This window comes from Bubalus bubalis, chromosome 21 (genome assembly GCF_019923935.1).
Source record: "Bubalus bubalis isolate 160015118507 breed Murrah chromosome 21, NDDB_SH_1, whole genome shotgun sequence".
NCBI lineage: Eukaryota > Metazoa > Chordata > Mammalia > Artiodactyla > Bovidae > Bubalus > Bubalus bubalis.
The window spans coordinates 51779870-51805582 of NC_059177.1; the positions used below are offsets into that span (position 1 = coordinate 51779870).

At 46.5% G+C, this 25713-nt stretch overlaps 1 protein-coding gene and 2 long non-coding RNA genes across 10 annotated transcripts in view; 2 read left to right on the forward strand and 1 right to left on the reverse strand.

Annotated features, from left to right (window-relative positions):
* Nucleotides 1–15093, reverse strand: part of DHX30 (DExH-box helicase 30) — a 28314-nt gene extending 13221 nt beyond the window's left edge. The window contains exons 1-6 of one of the 8 annotated variants that reach the window (XM_044933788.1): nt 15046–15092; nt 13094–13188; nt 12319–12425; nt 11248–11302; nt 6583–6678; nt 4648–4772 (exon numbers count right to left, since the gene is read on the reverse strand). In XM_044933788.1, coding sequence (XP_044789723.1) covers nt 4648–4772; nt 6583–6678; nt 11248–11302; nt 12319–12343 — 301 coding nt within the window. In that variant the 5' untranslated portion in view covers nt 12344–12425; nt 13094–13188; nt 15046–15092. Of the gene's footprint in view, nt 1–1301; nt 1488–1529; nt 1766–4647; nt 4773–5468; nt 5498–6582; nt 6679–11247; nt 11303–12318; nt 12426–13093; nt 13189–15045 lie in introns of those variants that run through there. The other 7 variants (XM_025272643.2, XM_025272646.2, XM_025272645.2 and 4 more) reach the window with 7 other exon arrangements.
* On the forward strand, nt 1751–13149 carry LOC112581228. The gene is made up of 3 exons (XR_003105727.2): nt 1751–2505; nt 4660–4782; nt 13039–13149. It is a non-coding gene; the product is annotated as an uncharacterized LOC112581228 (long non-coding RNA).
* A 222-nt stretch (nt 15094–15315) lies between the features above and the next one.
* On the forward strand, nt 15316–20147 carry LOC123330991. Its single transcript, XR_006547368.1, has 3 exons — nt 15316–16144; nt 17337–17437; nt 19657–20147. It is a non-coding gene; the product is annotated as an uncharacterized LOC123330991 (long non-coding RNA).
* Nucleotides 20148–25713: the final 5566 nt, after the last annotated feature.

Genomic DNA, 25713 nt, shown 5'->3' on the forward strand with positions numbered 1-25713 from the left:
CTGAACAGAAAAAAAAAAAAAAAAAAACCAATCACACACACACAGGCACACACACATACATACACACGCACACACACTGGAGATCAAGACAATGCAAGGCCCCTAAAACAACAGATACACAAAAGGGAGGAATGCCTGCAGAGTCTGAATACCAAGCCGCAGTTCTCAATCACACCTCAGCGCCCTGGAAAAGGCCTCCCCTTTCATCCAGATTATGTGTAGGGACACTGATTAGAGACCTCCAGAGCTGAGCCACAGGCATGAGCTGGTCCTCCCAGGAGTTCACTGCAGTGAACCAAGTGGAGGCAGGATGCATCAAACATCACAGGCGATACCTTACATTTGTTTACTTGCACTCTGGATCAATTCCAGAGCACAAATGGGTGAGATGTCCACCTAGAGGCAGCTTGTGCCAAACAAGGACTTAGAGAGACCATGAAGAATCCTGTTGAGAGTGGCTGAAAACAGAAGGAAGAGTCCCAAAGCACCAGAGTGGACCTTCAAGAGATGCAGGGTCAAAGGAGATGGAAATCTTTTTCATTCTCCACCCATAGTCTCTGACCTATAATTCAGCTCCAAAAAATATTTTTTATAGGGCGTGTGTGTGTGTGTGTGTGTGTATATACACATATGTACCTGTGCGCATTGATCATAAGTCACGTGGGGAACGTCTTCACAGCCCTGCACACTGATCCCCACAGGACACTTGAGAGTGGCCGTGGTGTTGGGGAAGTCTCTGTGTCCTGAAAACGCTCTTCCACAAGCCCTACTGTAACTCTGCTGCCTGGGTTTAAACTGTTTCCCTGGAGCAGACTCCCCTGTCAACTGGCCAAGAGGGAAGATTCTGCCTGGCCCTATCTCCTTCTGAAGGATAACTCTTAAAACTACTGAGAATCAAGTAGCCAAGAAACAGTATGTAAGCAGACTCAAAGGGCTTTCATCTCACAGGAGGGCCTAACTTTAAGTAGCCCACTAGACACACATATAATATAGATGTGCAGTGAAACCCACTCCAGCTCTATAAAGAGGCAGAGGCCAGCACACTCTCCGTCCATCCTTGATCGGCAGGGGTGCTCTAACTAGTTTCATTTCCTGCCCTATTCAGAAGGCAAGCGCTGGGATCCACTTTGAGCAATCATTCTGTCTCTATTTCAGATCTTAAAGTCCTAGATGTATACTGAGCTTTCCCTTTTTCTTACAACCGGAAGGATGTGCTTACCCGTGACGCTCTAACCCTAGACCACCGACCTGGCAGGACCTGGACGTTTACCTGTTTTCCCCAGCTCCCTCGTGGTACGCACCTCTCACCTACTGTTGCCAGGTGCAGGCGCTCCAGTCCCAGACCTCTGCGCTTGGGGTCCATTTGGACCTGAACCACACTGAGTTTTACAGCAGTTGGGCTGCGGCCCGCCACTGAATGGCTGTCTCAGCCATACCGAAGACGGCCCGACCCCGGCCCGCGCCCCTGGCTCTGCCATCCCCAGGAATCAAGGGCGTCGCAGCCTGGCTGCCCCCGCCACTGCCCTCACCGTTCACCACGCTTCCATCGCCTTCCCCAGGCTCGCCGGAGGCCGCCTCGGCCTCGGCGGCCTCCTGGGTGCGGTCGGGGCGGGAGCAGCCTGTGGAGAGGCCGCGCGGGCCTCCCTGTCGCCCGATGGCGCGGGGACCCGATGGCCGCAGGCGCGGAGAGACGCCGGCGGCCAGCGCCATGAGTCTCCTGGCGGTCGCCATCTCGCTCCCGCCCGCCCCCGCGACTCCGGAGCCGGGCAGGGACCGGGCAGAAGGGCAGGAACGGGAGGCTCGGGCACCGCGCGCCCCCTGCCGGACGGGAGGACACGGGACCGAGCCGACATCACACTCCAGTTGACCGGTGGGCCGACTGGATCGGTCTGGGATCCTGCCGAAATCACTCCCCTAGTAAATTCAAACCCACAGACTCGTCATTTGAAGGCCGGAAGAGAGAGTGGGGTTTTTCGGGAAACAGTACAGGCCTTAGCTCAATGTCCACCCAAAGAAATGAAGTAGAAGTTTCCTCTGGGTCCTACCCAGTGCTGGTAGATCGCTTCTACGTGCCCTGGCAAATTGGCTTGCACTCCAGCAGGCGGACTGTAAGAGTGATTACTGCTAAGCTGGGGCACATCCACCTCATTTAATGGCTTACAACTAGTGAAGAATCTGGCAGCAGGACAGGGAAGACCTCTTGAATATTAGCAAACCAGAATGAATCTCCAGAACAGGAGTCAAAGGTGAAAAATACCCGATTCAGACCCTGCGCCCAAGAACTGAGCTGGGGCAGCAGTCCAAGTCTGAAGCTGCTGCTGTTCCACACGTGTGTGAAAGCCAGATGGGATTCTGCCTCCAAACCACTCCCCCAGGGTTCCAGCCAGGTTCATGCCTCTTCTGCCTCTTCCCGCACTGAGGAGCATCAGACTGAACCTGCATGTTGGGGCAGTGACAGCAAGGGCCTCAGGGTCCCGGTCCCTTGGAAGGAGGCCTTTGTAAGAGGTTAGCAGTGCAGCTGGAGGGAAGCTGTGGTGGGGGTGGGAGTTGTTTGTTGTTTGTTTCATAATTCTAGATAAGATTCCCAGGATCCCCTCAAGAGCTTGTTGAAATGTTACTGAGAGCCACCCTCCACAGTTTCTTGGTCTTTAGCTCTGGAGCGGGGTCCAAGACCTCCATTTTTAACAAGTTTCCAGATAATACTGAGGTTGCTGGTCTCGGGTCACACTCAGAACCACAGGCCTATGACAAGAACATGGGATTTAAGTCCTAACACCTGGGCTCAGTTCCAAGTCTTCCACTTGCCAGCTGTGAACCTTGGGCCATTTTATCACTGGGGAAAATGAGGACGAACCTGCTCTACTCACTTGGTGTGGCTGTGGTTAAGATAAAATGGGGATGTTTGGAAGAGGGATTTGCAGAGTGCTCTGACAGAGACGCCTCTGCCCTCTGAGGTCTGAGACAATGGGAGACAGGGCCCTCGGAAGCAGATCCAGGGCAGAATGGGACAGCTGTAACTCTTGTTCCTCCCTCCCCTCTTCAGTGTTTAACCATAAAAGCAGGAAAAAGGGAAGGTGGCCCTGGCACCGATGCTTGACCTCATAAAGGGACATCACCATCTGTGTCACACCCCTCTATCCCCACCCACGGCCTGTTGTTATGATCCATCTAGGAACGGCAAGACCCTTGGAGCAGAAAATGATGCTACCAGAGCTTTGAACGTGGCCACGTGGCAGTTTAATTTGCCAAAAGCTAAGGCATCCACCCAGCTTCAGTAGTAGTTTTCAAGGACTGTTAGCAGCCCAAATTCCCTCAAAAGAATCCAGAAGCTTAGTAAGTCAGGGAGTGGCGGCAGCAGCTGAGGCCAAAGTTTGAAAACTATGGTATTTGAAAGCTGAAGGAGGCAACAGCTTAGACCTCACCTGGAAAGTAGGGCCTGGGCCCATCCTGTGTTTTAGGAAACCCTCAGAATAGCACTCTGCTCTGACAGTCACCTAAGCTAAAGTTGAAATGCTATGATTTCATGGATTATCTTCCAAAGGGCACAAAGTGGAAAGGAAGATCGGCCATGAGCTTGTTCATTGTTCAAGCCAGGTGCACAGGGATTCATCATACTGTTTTATCTATTTTACAAAACATATCTCAAACAAATGTGGGAGATTTCATGTAAAAAAAAAAAAAGGTCAGGTGATGGATGCCAACCAACTAGCTCCTTCTCTGGTAAGCTCTCTGCCCTCTTTTCCTATTTCATTTTCTCCATCTGGGTTCTAATAGCTAGTGTCACCTTGAGGAAATATTTCACTTCCACAAACCTCACTGCTTTTTCCAAAATGAAGGCAACTCTTAGACCAGGTCTTGAAACCCCTCTGGTTCTGTGATCTCTCCGTTAGTCTACAGGAGGGGTGGCCAAACTGTAATCTGCAGACCAAACCCACCCACCGCCTGTTGTTATAAATGAAGCTTTATTGGAACATAGCTCACTCGTTCCTGTAGTATCTATTAGTGCTTTCGTGGTATCATGGCAGAGTTAAGTAGCTGCACGAGAGACCATATGGTCTGTAAAGACTGGAACGTGTACTCTCTGACTTATAGAAAGTTTGCTGACTCCTGCTTTAGAGGACCTTGAAGAAAATTAAAGGGGGTTCAGGCATGCCCCTGTTCCTTTCCACCAACATTAAGCCTTCTCTTCTACTGTCCATTCATTGGGGAGAAAAAGTTGACTCCTCTGCCTGTGAAAAAGGAGGGAAGTTCTGAAAAAAGGAAGGGTTTATTGGCTCAGAGAGCTCTCCATCACTTCTGGATCAAGCACAACATCGGGTACTCAAAGTGCTAAATAGTGACATCTAGCAGCATGCACTTGAGGTTAAAAATCTGCTGAATATGCAGGAGGGGGATTTGAGGATTCTAAACTTTGGTGGCCCCAGGAAAAAGCAACAGGAGGAAGCCTAAGACAGTCTGTACTTCGGGCAGACCAGAAAACTTCTGGAGGGAAAGCAGAGGGGCCACTGACATCTGTAAAAACCAGGGTCAACGTTCTGTCCACCTAGTCAGAGTTTGATATTTTATGGACAGTCAAATGGCAAGAAATTGGCAACAAGAAAGGTAATGGGACCTACAGGGGCTGGGAGACCACCCTGACCACCTTACCCATTCTCACAGCTTTCCCAGCAATGTATGTAAAGCCACAAGGTCCCCTGAGGCAAACCACCACTCCAAGAGGTGACACGTCTACACCAGGGAATGGACGGACCAGTACCGTGGTCTCCGGGATCCTGCCAGAAGGTGAGTTATTCCATGTCACTTTCCAGCGCTCTACATCTCAGATCTGTGTGGTGGGAAAGATTCCCAGGGGAGGGGACGGGGCAAGGTTCTTAATTTATTCACCCTTGACTTTGGAACAAGGCCTTGGTAAGAGGTTGGTGGTCGAGTCAGGGGTAGATTGGGAAAGAAGGTGATACTTTTTTTTCCAATTTCAAATCTGACTCGGATGGGCACTGTAACCTCTTTCAGTGGCCACCATTTTTCGAGCACTAGTCTCCCATTTGAATACCAGAGAGACTGTTTCCGCCCCGCACTTCCTTCTTCAGAGGTACCAGCAAAGCCTCTAGGGAATCAGAGAGCATGGCAGAAAGGTCCAAGAATCACGTGGACTACGGGCTTGTTGCTCCCGTCACAAAGGAACAGAGGCAAGCACCCTTCATAGCTTAAAAAGAGAGAAAGGGAAGGCAAAAATGCACACACCCAAATGCCTTCTGGAGACGCAGCTGTGAGAAGACAATCAGGCTCGGGAGTGGGGGTGTCCATTCCTCCGGGGCCGACAGTGCCGGGCAGCTGCCGCTCCCAAGAGCAGTGGCCTTCTCCTCTGCGTGTGCTCCAGGAGGCACTGCCTAGTCATGCTGCCTGGTTAATCCCGGCTAACCATCTGTAAGCTTAGCCAAAGCACATCTGACACTCTCAGAGCCACTCACCTGCCATGTTGGAAATGTTAACGTTCAGCCTTTTCGAGTTACAGGGCATTTTAAGAAAGAAAGAAAAAAGGGCAATCAACTCTTGTTTTGGCAACGGTAGGGGGTGGCATTTCTTTAATACCTAAGTCAAACGGGCAGAGGGGCTGAAAGGACTGATTTCTATGCTGCTGTCTGTGTCAGGGCCACCGCAGCAGGGGGGCAGCACGTGTACAAACCGTGTGGGCACAGAGCAGCGTGCGCTGCAGAACCGGAGGCGCTGGGCGCTCCCCGCACCCTTCCTGAGCTCTTGACCTTCAAAGCACTTTACAGACAGAGCCTCAAGTGGACATGCTGTCTTCACAGAAGGCAAAGACTCTAGGAACTGTCATAGTGTTCTTCCACTAAAAACCTGAGGGAGCGGAGACAGGCAGCCAATGGAGTTGGGAAGAGAGCTGTGGGCCAGGAGCACTGGTCTCAGCAGAGCTGGAGAAGATTTGAGTCTGAGGGAAGAGAAGAGACACTCGCAGGCAGAGACGCTTCCCTGGGTCCTATGACTGGCCCTGCCCTGGGTGCCAGTGGGCTGAGGTGAGCGGCCACCTGTCTGGGGGCTCTGACATTCTTCCCAGTCAAAGGGAGAGCCTAGCTTGCCAAACAGCCCGGGAGGCAGAGCTGAATGTCAGTAAAGTGCTTTGAGGCGCTGGAGGAGATAGGACGGTGATGTCAGGTGTCCCCAAAGCCTCCAGATGGAGGGCACTGGGTCGAGCCGGGCTCCCTGCTCTGGCCCTGCTACAAGTGCCCTGCGTCTTCTGAGACCTGAGCTGAGACTGCCTAAAAGGTCCAAGCCCTCTGCGTCTCCACCCTGGAGCCAGACACCCAGGCGGAGCCTAGGCTTTGTCCCTGGTCACACGAGGAGGCCCAGTGAGACAGTAGGGTCTAAGCCAAGTGGCCATGCATCATGAAATAACCCAGACCTTTCCAAATGATGTCTCCCTGAGGGCAGCAAGAGCTTGCTAACCCCGTTCCTCCTCGCTCCCTTTCCAGAGGCCTATGGCCCTGGCACCCAGGCTCCCTGTGCCGCCCGCCTCCCCGCAAGCCCTGGACCCAGCTGGTGCTGGAGACATGGCTCCTCCCTTACCTCGAGAGATGGTCCCTCCAGGGGCAGGGTTGACACACATGGGTGGAAGACGGGGTGGGGGAAGTTTGCACTGACGCTGCCTGTGTTGGGCCCGATCTGGGGAAAGAGAGAGGGCATCAGGGTGACGAGGTCTCACCCCTAACCGTTACAGACCCCTGCAATGACTCACCCCAGAGCACCCAGGAGGAGCTCTGGGCAACAGGACAGCACGTGGAGCCAGTCATAGGTTCTGAGAAACAGTGCCAATATCGCTCAGAAAGAAGGCAGTTGTTTTATAGATACAGACGCGATACATGACAGCCTCAGTTCCCCCTTGGCTCTCAAAGCTCTCACAGTGTCCCAGTTCTTCTAGCTACCCTCCGTGAGTGCAATGCCCATCCCATAAGCTTCTCCACAGTCTCACGGTACCAAGCAAATCAGCCGGGCTCTTCCACTTACGGAAACTATCCCTGCATCTGCTATAGGCTCCCCACATGAGCCACCGGATCCCCAATTACTCTCTCTCTCTACAAATTGGGGAGGGAAGGGGCTACTTGACTCCTGGTGTCCTCTGCAAGAGCCAGTATCAGATCCACACTTTCTAGTCTTCTCTTTCTTGAAGTTAATGATTTACCATTCCAAATATTTCCATTCACTTGGAGACTAAATACTACCCATCAGTGATCCATAAACTACATTTGTAGGAAGTTCCAAAATTTTGATATACACGAACTAAAATTAAAATGCTCACTGAGCATTCCATGGGAAGGTGGAAATCTATGGCTAAGGAAGGTGTAAGGTCTTTAAAACCACCTAAGTGGTGACAACATCAGAGAACACCGGTCTGGGGAGAAAGGTGCAGGAGCTCTCTGCTCTCTGCCCCCCAGGTTTTGCTACAATAAATGGAGGAGAGGAGCAGGGAGAGACAGTCACACACACTCTACACACTTGAGAAACAGCCCACAGTGCACAAATGATGCCCCTTTCTATCATGCAAATTAGCTCATATATGATTGGCAAATGTGGGGGAATGACATCAGTGAAACATAAGAACCTTTGGTTCAAATCTAATTCTGCTAAGGCAAAGGAACTGAAAGGTGGGAGTGGAATGATCATTTTCAACAGGAAAAGTAAAAGCCCCTTCAGCTTTATTTTTTTAGAAATTAAAGTCAAGTGCCTGTAGGGGATCGAGGTGGTAGACACACGGGTGCTCACTATACAATTGCTTCAACATTTCAGTATTTCTGAAATCTTTTTCATAGTACAGTGTTGGGGGAAGCACTGACTTGCACTCAGGGTCCCCTCCCCTACATTCCCAGCAGCACTCTCTGCTTCAGGGCAGCCCCTCGGGGCTCAGGGCTCCGCCTCCGCCGGCGCCGTCTCAGCAGCTGCCACTCTGCTCTCTTAGAAGGCGTCTTGTACGTTTTCAGCATCACACTAAGCCGCCTGCCTTGGTGGGCCAAAGCTCCTTCCCAGTCGCCCGTGAGTTTTGTCATAGCCTGGTCATATTGCCAGTGTATTGCCTCAACTCTATTTCTGCCATAAGCCCTCTTAAAACATTATATATAGGTGTGTGATTTTGTGGAAAACACAGGTGGTGTTACAGCAGAAATGCTGTTACTTCTGGAACCAAGTGCCTAAGATCAAGGTTTATCTTGGAATTAATTCTGGCTCTGCCTTGAAGCTAAGGTTGTAAACTGAATCTTTCCTTTCCTGATTGAGGAAGATCTTCATTCATATCCAAGGGTGCTGGCTTGGGGGAAAAAAAAAGAATAAGTGATTTGATGATTATTTTATTCCATTAAGCATTTCCAGTAACTGGGGGAAGGTTGTTACAATTCCACAACAAAATCACAGAACCCTCTTCTGACCACTGGAGCTGGAGGAAAACTGCACATTCTTGAGGTTGATATGGTATTTTTCAAAGTTTTGTGTGGACTGTAAAAGAAAGACTCAGCTTGCTCTTTGTGGCCTGCTTCTGATGGCATTACAGCTGAGACAAGAAAACTGTTAAGATGCTGACAAAGGTAATAACAGGTTAGTTACCAGGCACACAAGTTTTCTAGTTGGCAGACGTTGGCAGCTTTGTTTAATTACATAATAGGAAAGACGGTAGCCACAAGACCCAGCGGGCCCCTGTCTATAATGCTACAGGGAACTGCTAGGGCATTACCTTCAGAACCATAAAAAGGCCCAGCCCATCAAGAACATAAACCCCTGAGTACCAGAAATCATCTCTGAAACACACCTATCTCCACACTAGTGGCTTGTACATAGCAGGTCCTCAATTTTGCAGCCATACAGCACAGTGCATATTGAAGCTAGGCTGTCACTCTCCAGAAAAACATGAGCTATATGGCTGTTACCCCAAATACATCAACTTACATTTATCAAATGCCTGCCAACCCACCTCTATCTTCACTGCACCCCTAAAGGTAGGGAAACAGGTAAGTTAACACCTGGTTAGTGTTAATGGGGACCAAATTGGAACCCTAGCCAGTTTGACTCAAGCTTTATACCATGCTAACATTTTCTCTCAAGATTCATAATGCCCTAGGGAACTCATAATTTCACCACGAGGAATAAAGAAACACAGAAACACTGCCTAGGAGATAAAGAAGTGCTATACAACGAGTGTCACAAGGCTGGGTGTGTGTGTGCTAAGTCGCTCAATTATGTCCGACTCTTTGCGACCCCGTGGACTGTAGCCCGCCAGGCTTCTCTGTCCATGGGATTTCCCAGGCAAGAATACTGGGAGTGGGCTGCCATGCTCTTCTGTGGGGGATCCTCCCGACCCAGGAATCAAAACTGTGTCTCTTCCATCTCCTGCATTAGCAGGTGGGGTCTTTACCACCAGTGCCAGCTGGGAAGCCCGTCATGACCAACTGTCAAGGTCATGATGCAAACCAAAAATGAGAGCCACATTCAGAAGACAGAAGAAGGCATTCAGCCTTACAGCCATGAAAAGATAGGTTTGCCTGAAGGAAAATATTCAAATAAGTGACTCTTTCTGATTAATGGTTTTCCTGAAGACCTTCAAGCATAAGACAGCTCTTGGTAAAAATACTAAACTGCGTGGAAAGCAAGGCCCCAAATTCAGACTGTGTCTGATTATTATGTCCTCAAACTACTTAATACCATGGATTTGTGAATTTACCAGGTGTCAGGCACTGTTCTAAGCTCTTTATACATATTAACTCATCTGATCCTTAGAACAACCCTATGACCACTTAGATGGTGAAGAAGGAGGCACAGCGAGGCTTGGTCTCCACCCAAGCCTCCTCGGCCAGTGAGACATAGAAGTGTGATGTATATTGGGCATCAGGGTCGGTAGCTTTGGCTCAGTCAGGTTCTGCTGCCTCCCACTAAGATGAGTGCTAACAGTGTCATCCCCGATGGAAAACCTCTTAAACAAATCAATTTCCAGCCTAGAAAGTGAAGTCAAAAAGGCTAGAAAGGAATTTTGCCCCGAAACTCTCTCACCTGGTACCGTTTCCCTATCACAGTGAGGAGGACGAGGACTCTAATTTTATTGGGCTGTCCATCTCTTTAAGAAATCAGTATTGTTAATTCAGACACTCCCACCAGGAGAGAACCCATTTTCATCCAACTGTTACAAGTGGGTGGACATCAACACCCACTGATGAGGAGATAAACACAGAGCAATTAAATGCACTTAATTTTTAGCTCAAAATGTGCTGTCCACACTCATCTCAAGTTCAGTGTTTTCCTATTAGACACAGTTAACCAACACAATGAGGAAGACAAAAATTAGTTTTTTCCTGAAGTATGAAAACAGATGGAGTGGCTGAAAACAAACAAGGAGGCAGGAAGAGGTGGCTCTGAGATCTGGAACATCCAGCCTCCTTTTGGCCCCATTCAGTGGGCAACAGAGGGTACCACCTGGCCAAGGTTTTCCAGGCTTCCAGGGACACAAGTCGGAGAGGAGACACAATTAGGAGGATCTTTTTCATCAGCAGTTACAGATGCTCTGTTACGGTTCTCATTTATTTGTCAAATATGTACAGATAGGAGGCTCATGGTCAGCTTTAATACAGGTGACAGACATTTTACTCCTTACTCCCTTAAAGGAGAAAAGTCACGCTCCTGTCTAAGATATACAATGCCTTTGCGATCTGGTGCCTTGAATCTTCACCAGCTATACCACTTTCTACAAGAAGCTCTTGGACACTGTCCTCTCGCCCTGCCATGGCTCAACTCTGCTACTACTTATGCAACTCTCTCACCCCAGCTGCTGCAGGGCACTGATTTCAAGTCTTGCAGCAATTTCTCTAAGCACTAATATAAAACAATGACTCAGCCCACTTCCACCAGCTTTTACTGAGGTCTATTATGTGCAAAACGCTATGCCAAGTACTATGGATGATAAAAGAGCTCAACAGGCCCTGGTCGCAGGGAGCTTCTAATCTAGTGAGGCAATGAGTAGTTCAGACAGAGGATGCATGAGCAAGTACAGAGGTGGTGCTGAGGAAATCAGAAAGGAGAGATTGTTTGTGGTTGATAGAATTAAGAAAGGTTCACAGAGGAAATGGTGTAAAACATTGGCCTAGAAAAATGGGTGGATTTCAGTAAGCGGTGGATATGCACCAGAGGGATTTTCACAGGCTTCGCAGCTGCGCATCAGGGAAGACAGGCCTGAGGCCACCGGCGCAGTCACACCCTTACCTTTCCTGAATGAGTCCAGGCTGAACATTTCTGGCCAGGAGGGAAAGCTGGAATCCTAAGAAGAAGGAGGGCCGAAAAAAAGTGCTTAACATTCTCGGTTCAGGAACCATAGAGCAGAATTCAGTAACACAGAGAGCACTGTACAAAAACAAGAAAAATGAAGCTCTTCACTAATAAGCCCCAACTGCTTCCAGTCTTAAGGATGGAAGGGCCACCTCCACTATTAAGTAATTACATGTCTTTGCTTCTAATTGAGAGCTTCCTTCTTTTCTCTGTCCTAAATTCCATGACCCCTCCTAAACAGAAGGGGATGATTTCACCATGAGAGACACGTATTTCCACCTCATCACAATACTTGCAGTTATCCTGGGACATGTGGGAAGAAAGGAAATCCTACAAGACCCCTTTTCTCATATGGCGTCAGGAAATGGGACTGATGATGGCCTTATGGACAAACTGGTGTACTGGGCTTTTAGAAAACCTAGTCAAGCCCCGAGGAATGGGACTTGACTGACAGTATCAAAGAGTGATTCAAAACAAAAAGCTTTTCAAGGCAGGATCTCTACGAAATAACAAATGTTAAGTTAAAGTTCAACTGCTGGCCAAAAACTGCTGCATTTTGCTCATTAGTACATTTAACTACGAATATACCTAGAGACTTAAAAACATGCATGTACACAAAAGTAACACCTCTGGCTTAACAGTTTTGTTTTAAAAAACACTCCAACTCCACACTTACAGACTTTTTTTTTTTTTTGGCCATGCCACATGGCATGCGGGATCTTAATTCCCTAACCAGGGATCAAAACTGTGCTCCCTGCAGTGGGAGTACGGAGTCTTAACCACTGGATTGCCGGGGAAGTCCCCACAGGTTTTAATACTGTACTACTCCTGTGTCAGTGCGGTAACCCTATGTGGCATTAGTTTAAAAACATCTAACACATTTTAGCAAATCACGATGATCTGCAATGCATCCAACGTGACTGGGAGTCTAATGGTGCCTACACTCCTGCTCCTGCCTGCTATTCCCTCTCATTCTCAAATCGTGGGGGGTGGGGGTGGAGGGCTGACCTGGGGACGAATCTTTCAGGTCCATAGCAGGTCTGCCCTGATGGCCTCCTCTCCCCCAGGGATGCCGGAAATTTCAGCCGATAGGATATGGTAGCTCAGAGAGAAAACTTCAATACAATATCAACAATGATACAATTTACTTTAATCAGTTACATTCTATAGATTCTTTCTATCCAAATTAAAAGAAAAAAGGTGGAATTTGAGATTCTGATTTTTAAAGAAAATGTGATTATACAATCTAAAACATCTAAGTGATTGTTATTGAAGAATCAATACTTTCTTGCTAAGACGTTTTCAGTTAATTTGCTTGTAAACAGACTTGGTTTTGCTTTCAAAAAGCCCCTGATCCTCTCCATGCCAACCAAGGCTCATATGACACTATCGTTTCCTGTATCAGTCTTAAAGAATATATATGATGAGATTCAAATAGGATCTTTTAGAGATACTTTACAGGAAATTTCAAAGAAATCTAAAAGAAAATCGCCTTCCCTGTTATACAGTATTTTGTTAGAAACCTTTGTGGTTTAGAGTTTCTCTTAAATAATCTAGAGAAAAGTAAAATAATATTATGTCAAGATTTCTTGCATAATGAAACACTACCTAACTCCAGACAGAGTTACTCTGAGATGATTCAAGGATAGAGACAGAGTATAATTTTAAATGATACCCTTCTTCCAAGACAGTCACAAATGGATTTAACACATGCCTTTTGCTTCACAGTGCGGCTGAGCAGGAGACCCACCACTGCTGTGTGTGTGTGGCTAAATCAACTTACCTTACAAGAGCAGTGACAGTCTCTGATTTTGTATCCTTTTGAACTGGAGCTGAATTCTCTCTTTGCTATTCCTCATCACGAGGCTGGGCCTCCTCCTGGGAAGTACAATGCTGGGTCACTAAACTGATGGCCCCCACAGGGGAAGAAAGTTGTTCCGGACCATTGAAATTCATTTACTAACTCTAACACACAAGGACAAGTTTTGTTAGTGGCGTGAAACACACATCATACACTTTGGCCTCACTTCAGGACCAGCCATGACCCACTCTATACCCATCAAGTTGTGAGCTGTCCTATATCCGAACCTGTAAGATACCAAGAAATACAGTGTCATGGTAAAGAAGGATGTACAGTCCTGAAAGCATTTTCTGAAAGCCCAGAGCAAAACTTGCTTCAGTTTTGAGTTTGACTCCCCTATGACTATAATAGAAACCTATCTAAGGTAGATCAAGAAGCTCTTTCAGGCTGTGAAAACAAGACTGTTAAGTACCATTTGTATTGGTAAAAGTACCATTTACAAAGTACTTCCATCGACTTTATCTCACTTAATCTGTTTCCCCTGAGAAGGAAATGGAGGCAGATTTTCCCAGAGAAGTTTACACAACCTGCTCAGGATGCCATAACTGCCTCAGGGCAGAATGGAAATCGCAGTTAAGGTACTGAGCTCCTAAGTTTTCTATGCTTATACTATACTACTTACTTCCATGATGTCACGCTGTTGCCTATAAGGTCCATGGTTCATTCTTTGAAGACTGTTTTATACTGACATCTTCAAAGGTTGAAAGAGGCAAGAAGGTCCACCTGATAAACTTTGGACCACAATTCCACAAATTAAAACACTTTGAGAGTAAGTATCTTTTCAAGCTAAAGGGGCAATCTACACAGAAGAAAACACAACAAAGGATGTATTTTATGCACCCACCTAAAACAGCTACATAGATAAAGAGCACTATGGAAATCCGAAATACTGTATCAGGGGTAAAAAAAAAAAATCTCCCTCCTGGAAACTCCAAGACTTGAGTGTAAATTATAAGATGTAGTCAAGACCCACAATGACAGTGGAATTATCGCCTTCAAAGAAACTGCAAGGGAAACCATCAAACAATGTCTCATTTCGTTCTGACCAGTTCAGTTGCAACCAAAAACAGGTTGAGAATCTGCAATTGGCCATTTGCAGTCCACTGGCTACAGTGTATGACAAGCCCCTGTGGATGGGGATTGCAAAGTGGACAACCTCCGCCTTGCAAAATCATAATTAAGGTGACCAGTGTTGCTACACGAGGACTAGCCAGACAGCATGCTAACGCCATACTCCTGGCTCAGGGGTTCTGAGGACTCCTGGGACTCCAGATCACTGCAAACAAAGGACCCAACATGCATTAGGTCTTCCCCTGCGAAACGGGGCAAGTCGCCACTAGCGAACAAAGAACATCTCACCCCTTGGCCTCCCCAAGTGACAAGGTCGGTGCAAAAGAGGGCAAACCAGGAGGGCCCGAATGCACCAGGCCTCCTTTTGGACGAACGGTCCAGGCGGCACGGGGGCAGACAAAGGTCCCAGGGCACTCCGGGGGTTTCCTCCAGGCCCTGCCTCGGGGAAACAGAGCATCCCCTGAGGCGGAGGCGTCGTTGCGCCAATCGAGCGGCTTTTCCCGCGGCCCCCGCGGTGCCCCTGGCTACGAGGCCCGCCCCGGCGGACCGGTCTGGCCCCCGCCCCCGCCCCGGCTCCATGGCAACGGCAGGCCGAGGCCTGGTTGCTCAAGGCTCGGCCCGGCCGGCGTCCCGGGCAGGCCTAGGATGCCCGGCCTGCTCTTCGGGCCCGCCCGCTTCTCCGCCCCACTCTCAGCCAAGCCGGCGGTCGGACCCGGACCCCCTGCTCGCGCTGACCACCCCCGGCCACGGGAAGCTCCTCGGGGGTTGGGGCACGAAAGGGGAGAATTAAAAGCCCAATTCACCTGTTGTTACAGATGTGAAACAAGCCTCGATGCACCGCGCATGAGCCGCGGGCCCCCCCAACCACGGCCGGACTACAACTCCCACCAGCGGCGGCGCGGCCCCTTCCGGGTCCCGTGGCGGAAGTCCCGCCGGCTACCGGCGCTCGGCGCCCCGCGCCACCCCCTCCCCCCCCCGCAACCCCGCCTTCCGCGCTCGACCCCCGAGTCTTCGCGGCTCTTGAGCAAGGGCCCCCTAGCCTGGGGCTCTCAGTGGCCGCCCGGGGGCTCACGCCCCCGGGCGGCCAACCCGCGGGGAGACCCACCCCCACCCGAAGCCGGGTCCAATGGCGGCCGGGCGAGGCGGGACTTCCGTCAGGGTAGAGCGAAGGGGGCGGGCGCGCGGGGGGATCTGGGGGCTCCGAGGGGGCGAGTGTGAGCCTCTCGACTCTCACAGGCTTCGCCTCCGGGCTGTGAGAGCGGGAGGGCCTTCGGGTCGTCTGCGCGCCCGCCCCGCGCCTCCCGCTGCCAGTGAGCTCACAGGGCTCGAATCAGGGCTGACCCGGGAACGAAATCCATCCCGCTCGAGTCCTGGGCTCCCACCCGCCTTCTGGCCGCGGCTCGTTGCCACGCCTCTTCTAGCTTCCCCATCTCCCCCTCCCCAACCCCCTCAGATCTTGTTTCTTCAGGGAGATGATGAGAATTTCTGCCTCACGAGATTGTTACGAGCGTGAAATCTACGTGATGGCGCGTTGGAAACGGTACTCGGCTAGGGAAAGGACCAGGGGGCCCTTGCAGGTCGGAGTGCTGCTGGGCGGCTGTGAAGGTCACGCCCCCTCCCTCTCCGCCCTCACGGCTCAGAAGCGAGAGAGGGCCTTAAGCTCTGTTCTGTGCAGCAGTCCTCGAAGTGAGGCTCCTCCTGTGTGAGTTCAGTGAATTCCAGCTTCAAAAGGAGAGATCTCGGTAGGGGATAGCTCTGAAGCTGGGTCACCATTTTCAGCTGGAAGGCCCTAAAATGTGCTTTTAAGATGTGGCCATATCCCGTTATTTTTGTCCAAACACTTAAATTCAAGTATTTATTATTATTTACTTTCTCTCTGCGTTGGACCGAAGGGTGAGGGAGGTGAGCGTGGAACATCGTTCGTTTAAATAATTATTACCTGTTTTGAGCAGGGCGTGGTGCTATGACATGCGAGGATGATCCGTGCATGAATATTGATAGAAGGCAGTTGATAAGCAGCTGTAGTGGATACAAAGATCCTGCCCCCAGGGGGCTTAGGGCCTAGTAGAGAAGACGAAAATCTGCGTCAAGCAAAAAGAAAGTTATAAATGCTGGGGAGGAAGTATAAAGTATTCCAAGATTAGAGAGAACCATGTGAGCAAAGGCATGCAGGCAGAACACAGGGCAAATCCTTAGAATATTCAGTAGTTTAGTGTGAAGATTCCCTGGAGAAGGAAATGGCAACCCACTCGAGTACTTCTTGCCTCGAAAATCCCATGGACGGAGGAGCTTGGTGCAGGCTACTATCCGTGGGGTCGTAAAGAGTCGGGCACGACTGAGCGACTTCACTTTCTTTCTTCACTTTCTTAGTGTGACCAGATGGCTGGATATGTGAATGTTCTTTAGAGGAGATAGAGCAGGAAAAGTAGAGTTAGGAATGCTACACTAGGATTTTTTTAACGTTTTTATTTTGGAGTGTAGCCAATTAACAATGTTGTGATGGTTTCAGGTGAACAGCAAAAGGCCTCAGTCATACATACACATGTGTCCATCCTCCTACACTAGGATTTTTACTTTAATCTATTTTTTTGTAAGACATTTTTACAGTTCTAAGTAGGAGAGTAGAGTAACTGTTCTATTTTAGGGATATTATTATGGAAGTGTGAGGATAGAGCCAGCTGGAAAAATATTAGCTAGGATACTAATTAGATGAGCGGAATGAGGGACTAAACTGTGCTCAGCAGTGAAAAAGACAAGAAAGATGAGAGGGTGATTGTAGAGCACCAGACTGGTCTCTGGCCACAGGAGTGTAGAGGGATGACTTTGAGGTTGTACCCAGGTGACTAGAGGGATTATGTTAATATGATTAAGCTGGAGGTGAGAGATTCAGCCTCATTCAGATTGTGCTTGAAGTGCTGTTGAGAATGTTAAATGACAAAGACATGGTGCCTGCTCCAGAGGAAATTCTAGTCTGGAAGAGAGGATGAGAAGAGCACGCCCATTAATCCTAAATCAAAAGCTAGAGGAAGCCTTGCAAGAGGTACAAGTGGAATGTTCTAAGCACTTTTCCTTATTGCACATTTTATGTTTCTAGTTTTTTCCCTGAAGGTTCTTTCCTGTTCTTGAGCCGTGGGACTATTGTTAATGAATGGCTGGATCCGGTGAGGCTGATAAAATGACCCATTTTATATCCAGGTGAGTGCCGGTTAGTGTCTGTCTTCTCCCTCCCCCACCCATATTTCACCTCTCATGTCCTAGTCACTGCCTAGTCTTACGCCCTTATCACTGCCTTCTTTTCCCTATCACCGTTTGCTAACTTCTCTGTCTAGAAACTTCTCCACTTCTTCTGGCAGTTTCCTACTTACCCTTCACAGCCTTGCTTTGGGCTGTTTATTCTTCCCTGTATAGTGGCCCTGTTGAGAATAGTGCTGCTGTGAACGTTGGTGTACAAGTATTGGGACACCTGTTTGTTTTCTATTGTTTTGGGGTGTATGTGAGGAGTAGAATTGCAACTTGTTTTTGTCTTCCTTTTGGGCCATGCCTCACAAGCTTAAGGGGATGCAGGGATCTCAGTTTCCCTGCTAGGGACTGAACCTGGGCCAGGGCCCTGGCTGTGAAAGCACCAAATCTTGACGACTAGCCCACCGGGGAACTCCCAGCTTTGCTTATTTTTAAAAAATAATTAAAACCATGAAACGCTCTTACCATTCTTCCTTCAAGTATTGGTAAGATTTGTTTCCTCTTTCCATCTGGGTCTCTGCTTAGATGTTCTCAGAGACAGCTTTCCCAGGCCATCTTGTGTATTTATATGTGTATCCTTAGCTCCCGTTTCCACCTAGAATACAGATCCTTGAGGTCAAGGACTTAATTCTTTGTTTACCACTATATCCTAAACACATTGCCTGGTACTATTCAGAAATAGATACTGAATAAGTGTTGTTGAATGAGGGAGCGTTGTCACGTGGCAAACTGGTTCCAGTTTAGGGGAAACAAGCTTTCGTATTGGGGGGACAGTAAATAGTACTTTTTTTAAAAGGGTGGTTTGGCCGAATCAGATTTAAGATGTGTGTACCCTTTGACACATTTCAGTTCTAAGAGTGTATGTAAACATAATCATGTATGTGTGATAAAATCATTGCTGCTGCTGCTAAGTCACTTCAGTCGTGTCCGACTCTGTGCGACACTATAGACGGCAGCCCACCAGGCTTCCCGTCCCTGGGATTCTCCAGGAAAGAACACTGAAGTGACTTAGAAGCAGCAGCAGCGGGACATGCAGTTCTTATATTCACACTAGAGGGCAGCAGGGTTCACTATTCCTTTCCCCACCATTCTTGTGCTCTGTCGCCTAGTCATGTCCTGCTCTTTGTGACCCTATCTGTGGATTGTATAGCCTGCCAGGTTCCTCTGTCCATGGGATTTTTCAGGCAAGAATACTGGAGTGGGCTGCCATTTCCTATTCCAAGGGATCTTCCCGACCCAGAGATCGAAGCCTCATCTCCCTGCATTTGCAGGTGGATTCTTTACCACTGAGCCACCTGGGAAGCTCTGTTCCTTTCCCCATAGGACTCACTGTAGTACTTTTGTCAGATTCTCACAAAGCAGGAATGCGTTTGTTTTTAGAGCTTATCTTTCATCTAAGACTCTACCAGATTTTTTAAAAGTTATGGCGCTTAGAATTTCAGCTTCCTCCAAATAGTTGTCAAGGATGTATTTAACTGCCTGGTAGATCTAGGAAGCCAGAGTTTAAAGATGGTACTTCTTCACTGATGGGAATTAGTTAGATAGTCTGTGAATATGGCTGCATAGCTACAGAATGAGACTTCAAGCAGAGTATGTGTACCTAGAGAGCCTTTGTAGGATCTTAGGACAAATAGATTTATACAAGACATTGTCTTACTGTTGCTGAAGACAGTTATGAATCTTTCTGGCTAACAGTTGACCTTGAAAAATCATATGGTTTTTTCACTCTCTTGGTGGTCTCCCAGATAGGATTCTTTTTCTCACCCTTGGCTTTATTTGCTCAAAAGTTTACAGGGCTTGGTAACCTTTGCTAAGGATAAGCAGAGAACCAACATGGATGCCTAGAAGGGAGCACCCTTCTGCTCTGGCCAATTGTCCAATTTTGCCATTTTCATCTTTACTATATTAATTCTAGTGGTAGTGGCTATTAGTCACTTTCTGCAAGTAATACTTGATTACTCAGACTGAGTTTGAGACCAGTAGTTATGTTTAACTTGTGTTTAAGTAGGCAGTGGCTCATTTTAACTTCATTTAGCTGATGTTGTCACATTCTCATGTGACAGAATAATTTCCTTGTGCTACTAAGACCTTAGTGTATTATTGTGGCTCATCATAGATGTCTAATAACTTTATGGAATCAGTATGGATTGGCTACTGGAGTTGTTTCTTTCCAGAGCGACTGACCAAGGTAAAGAACTTTTCAAGTTGAGCTGTGAAATTCTGTCAAATGGCTTTTCCAGAACTGAACTGTGCCATTTGTTCCAAGTTTTGCAAAACTCAGTGAATGCTCAGAATTTCTGCCTTGGGTATGAGTTCTGTATATGCAGAAAGACAAAAGGAAATTGAGTTTTAAAAGTAAAACTCAATGCTGAAACCCTATGGCGGTTTAAGTATTATTAGAACTGGTAGAAGAATTTCTGGCGCAGTAAGTCACAAGGATGACAGAGAATCTCTAGGACTGGGAAGCAGTAAGGATTAGAGAAGGTGTGGAGAGGACATTCTGGTTGCCTCCAGGTCATGAGCTGAGTGATGGTTTTACAATGGGTTTACTCTTGGACTGCAAGGAGATCCAACCAGTCCATTCTGAAAGAGATCAGCCCTGGGATTTCTTTGGAAGGAATGATGCTAAAGCTGAAACTCCAGTACTTTCGCCACCTCATGCGAAGAGTTGACTCATTGGAAAAGACTCTGATGCTGGGAGGGATTGGGGGCAGGAGAAGAAGGGGACGACAGAGGATGAGATGGCTGGATGGCATCACTGACTCAATGGACGTGAGTCTGAGTGAACTCCGGGAGTTGGTGATGGACAGGGAGGCCTGGCGTGCTGCGATTCATGGGATGGCAAAGAGTCGGACATGACTGAGCGACTGAACTGAATTGAACTGATGCTTATGATTTACGTGCATTTTTGTAAGTACATCACACTCCAGTGAAAAAATTTATGATTGTTGTTTACTGGATTCCATTTTAACCCAAACTACATTCTAAAGTTCTTCAGTAAAGGAACCTTCTCCAAGTCCCTGGTCTTTAGCCTGCCTTGCCAACACTTTAGTTCCTTTGGGTTCCAGGAGGCCTACTGAGCAGTGACTCCTCCCCAGTTTCTTCCAACTAAGACTCACTGGGTGTCTAGAAGTGATGTGACCACTGTCTTTCTGAATATAGTAGAGTGTATGTTTTATGTTTCAATGTCACTGTCCTCTGTGTTTTTATTAGAGAATGAGACTGGTAGTGACCTTGGAGTTATAACTCTGGTCAGCACCTTAAATTATTAAACCTGGTTTTAACTTTATAAAGATATTATCCTTATTGTTATATCAAAAACTTGTCATAAAGCTTGGACTATAGTGTGAAGTATATCTAAGTATATTTTTAAAATTTTTGAAATAATTTCCCTAACAGAAAAATTTAAAGAATAGTGCAAAGAAGTCCTGTATGTCCTTTACGAATTTCCCTTCTTGTTGACGTTTCATCACATAACCCTATATTCTTTGTATTTTCTTTTTATTTCTCATGCTTCTTTATGGACATTTCTTTTGATTTTCCAGTTTACCCAGCTGTGTCTAGTTTGCTATTAAAACTACCCATTGGGGGTCTTCCTGGCAGTTAAGACTCCATGCTCCCAATATAGGGGGCACAGGTTTGATGCCTGGTTGGCATGCAGCCAAAAAAAACCCGAAAAAGTAAAAGTATGCATCAACTTATAATTACCTTTATTGTGTTTTTTGACTTTAGTATTCCTACTTGCTTCTTTTCAAATCTGTTATGCTCTTTTTTGCTTCCCTTGTGGCTCAGATGGTAAAAAAATAAATCCACCTGGATTGAGAAGATCCCCTGCGAAAGGGAATGGCAATCCACTGCATTATTTTTGCCTGGAAAATCCCATGGACAGAGGAGCCTGGCGGGCTACAGCCCATGGGATCCCAAAGAGTCGGACACGACTGAGCGACTGACACACACATGCTCTTTTTTTTTGTTTGGTAGTACTAATATCTAGTTCTTTCCTGAAATTTAGAATCTCCTCTTTCCTCTCTTTAAGTTAGATTACTTAATTTTAGTCCATGTTTGACCGTCACATTATCGACAGCCCCTGAAGGACTAAAAAAATGCCTCTGGCTCTGACACCTCATGCCAGGCTGCTGTCTTCTTGGAGAGACTTTCCTCACTTAACTCAGGCTCTGATCAAACACGCCAAGCAGCTCTCCCATGTGAAAACCCTTCTCATTCCACCTAGTCTATGCCCTCATGCCAGGTTGCCCCTCTGCATTCTGGGCACCCTCCTTACCACGTGTGGGACCTCACATCCTGTGCTGGGTTGCCCCCCCTCCCCCGCCATGGACACCCTCGTAATTCTTCTTGGACTGTCACCCCCAGAAGGAACAGGCCCTCAATCATTGTGTGAATGCCCTTCTCACCAGACTCAACCCACTCTGGGCTGCCGTAGTCCCCTTCCTTACGCAAACAGTTGCTCACCTGGTGTGTTAGTCGAGTGTTAGTCCCAGTCATGTCTGACTCTTTGCGGCCCCATGGACTGTAGCCTGCCAGGCTCCTCTGTCCATGGAATTCTCCAGGCAAGAATTCTGGAGTGGGTTGCTGTTTCCTACTCCAGGGGATCTTCCCAACCCAGGGATCAAACCTGGGTCTCCCACAGGTTTGCAGGCAGATTTTTTACCCTCCTAGCCATCAGGGAAGCTCAAACCTTTTGGAAGCTATTTTTCAGGATAGGAAGGGAATGGGAAGGAGAGAAAGCTTTAGTTTAAAAAAAATCTAATCGGAAATTTTTGCATTTAAGTGAAGCCTTTTATTTCTGGTAAGTTTAATGCAATTGCTAATAAATTTTGGGCTGGCCCTGCCATGCAGTTTTCTGTTTTTCATTTGTCCCTATACTCAATTCTAGTCTTTTATTTCTTATTATTTTCTAACTGTAACTGTGGATGACATGCAAGTCTCTACTGGTTCACTAGAAACTAAACATGTATCTTTAATTTGTCAAATATTAATGGTAATCAATATGTTTACCTTCCTTCTTAGACTACTACCATTTCTCCACTGGCAACTTGCCTACCATTTTTGTTAAGTATTTAAATTCCAACTTTTAAAACCACACAAGACACTCTTCTTTTTAAGAGAGTTACCCGGTAAATATTGAGAGTTACCCACTATTTACTACTCTCTTTGCTCTTCATTCCTTTTTTGCAAATCAGGAATCATTTTTCCTCTGTCTAATGTACATCCTTTAGAATTTCTGCAGTTTTACTAAAATGAGTATAAATGAGAATTTCTTTGTATTTATCATGCTTGGCATTTGTTAGGCTTCTTGAGTCTATGAATATCTATTGTCTTTTTTACATAACTTTCAATCATTTAGCAGTTGCCTCTACTCTCTCTCATCCTGAGACTCAACTACATGTATATTAGAACACTGTATCTTCTTTCTTACCCTGTCTTTCCCTTGCCTCATACCTCCCCATTTTTTTTGTCTTTCTGAACTTCAAGACTTATTTTTTCTGACTTAGCTCCCTAGTTCACTGATTCATTGGCTGTGTCCAGTCTAGTGTTCAACATGTCCAGTGAGCTTTTACTTTCATTTGCTATATTTTCTCATTGGCTCTTTTTCAAACCTATCACTTCTCATAGTTTTCCAATTTCTAGATGAAACTTTCAAACATATTTTACTTCTTAAAAATAAGCATACGGAATCTTAAACTAATAAAATTTATATGTTAATTGTATCTCAACAAAGCTGAGGGGAAAAAAAGAAAAATGTTAGTACTTTTACGGATTTATATGTAATAAACTCAATATTTGAAGTCCCTATCGGTCTGTTCTCTCTTTTTTTCCAAATTTTTAATTGTGATAAAATACGCATAAAATTTGCCATGTTAACAATTTCTGTAATTTAAAATTTTTTAACAAGGTTGATTTTGCATCAGTCCATTCTTTTTTTAAATAAGCTGTACCTGATTTCTCTTTTCTTGGCTGTGGTGGGTGTTCACTGCTGCACGCAGGCTTTCTCTGGCTGCGGCAAGCAGGGGCTGCTCTCTAGGTGTGCTGCTCGGGCTTCTCATTGTGGTGGCTTCTCTTCTTGCGAAGCAGAGGCTCTGGGCTTATGGGCTTCAGTAGTTGCAGTGCATGGATTCAGCAGTTGTGGCACATAAGCTTAGTTGCTCCCTGGCCCATGGAATCTTCCAGACCAAGGATTGAACCCACGTCCCCTGCATTGCAAGGCAGATTCTTAACCACTGGACCATCAGAGAAACCCTTAATTTTTATTTTTTAAATTGAGATATAATGGACATATTAATTTCAGGTGTACAACATGATTCAGTATTTGTATGCATTGCAAAATGATCACAACAATTAATATTCATCATTTAGACAGTTATAAATTTTTTCTTGTTATAAGAACTTTTTCAGAAAATATTTACTTATTATTTTGGCTGCACCAGGTCTTAGTGTGGCACATAGGACCTCCAGTCTTCGCTGCAGCATGTGAACTCTTAGTTGCAGTATGCAAGATCTGTAGTTGCAGCATGTGGGATAGTTCCCTGACCAGGGATTGAACCTGGGCCCCCTACATAGGGAACATGAAGTCTTAGCCACTGGACCACCAGGGAAGGCCCTTGATTTGAGAACTTTTAAGGTCTACTATCACCGACTCAATGGACATGAGTTTGAGTAGGCTTTGGGAGTTGGCAATGGACAGGGAAGCCTGGCATGCTGCAGTCCATGGGGCTGCAAAGAGTTGGACACAAGTGAGCAACTGAACTGAAGATCTACTATCTTAGCAACTTTCAAATACGTAATACAGTATTATTAAGTATAGTCACAATGCTATACATTACATCCCTATAAATTATTTATTTTAAAACTCAAAGTGTGTGCCTTTTGACCCTCTTCATCTATTTCTCCAATCCCCCACCCTCCACCTCTAGCAACTACCAGTCTCTCCTCTGTCTTTAAGCCTGTATTTATTTTTATTTTTTAGACTCCACATGTAAGGGACCATCATGTGGTATCTTTCTCTGTCAGACTTATTTCCCATAGGCATCTTAATCATTTTTAAGTGTACAGTTAGGTGATTAATTATATTCATTATGTTATACAGCCATTACCCCATCTGTCTGCATATCTTTTTCGTCTTGTAAAATTGAAACTCTGTACTCATTAAATAGTAACTCCCCATTTTCCCTCTCCCTAATCCCCAGCAATGACCATTCTACTGTTTATCTACTGTTTGACTACTCTAAGTACCTCATTTAAGTAGAATCAAGGCAATGGCACCCCACTCCAGTACTTTTGCCTGGAAAATCCCATGGACGGAGGAGCCTGGTGGGCTGCAGTCCATGGGGTTGCTAGAGTCGGACACGACTGAGCGACTTCACTTTCACTTTTCTCTTTCATGCATTGGAGAAGGAAATGGCAACCCACTCCAGTGTTCTTGCCTGGAGAATCCCAAGGACAGGGGAGCCTGGTAGGCTGCTGTCTATGGGGTCGCACAGAGTCGGACATGACTGAAGCGACTTAGCAGCAGCAGCAGCAGCAGACATATCTTTTTGTGACTGTTGTATTGCATTTAGTGTGATATCCTCAAAGTTCATCCATGTTGCAGCATATATCAGAATCATTTTCCTTTTTAAAACTCAACAATATTCCATTGTATGTATCACATTTTTTTTTTTTTTGGCTACTGTGAATCATGCTATTGTGTATGTGGTTGTACAAATATTTCTTTAAGACCTTGCTTTCAATTCTTGTGGGTGTATACCTGGAAGTAGTATTGTTGGATCATATGGTAATTCTGTTCTTAATTTTTTGAGGAATCATCATACTGTTTTCCATAGAGAGTGTAATGCTTTACATTCTCACCAACAGTACACAAGGGTTCCAATTTCTCCTCATCCTTGTCAATACTTATTATTTTTAATAGTGGCCATCTTAATGGACATGAGGTAGTACATCATTATATGTTTGATTTTCATTTCTCTGATGTTGAAAGAGATGGGAATACCAGATCACCTGACCTGCCTCTTGAGAAACCTATATGCAGGTCACGAAGCAACAGTTAGAACTGGACATGGAACAACAGACTGGTTCCAAATAGGAAAAGGAGTACATCAAGGCTGTATATTGTCACCCTGCTTATTTAACTTATATGCAGAGTACATCACGAGAAACACTGGCTTGGAAGAAGCACAAGCTGGAATCAAGATTGCCGGGAGAAATATCAATAA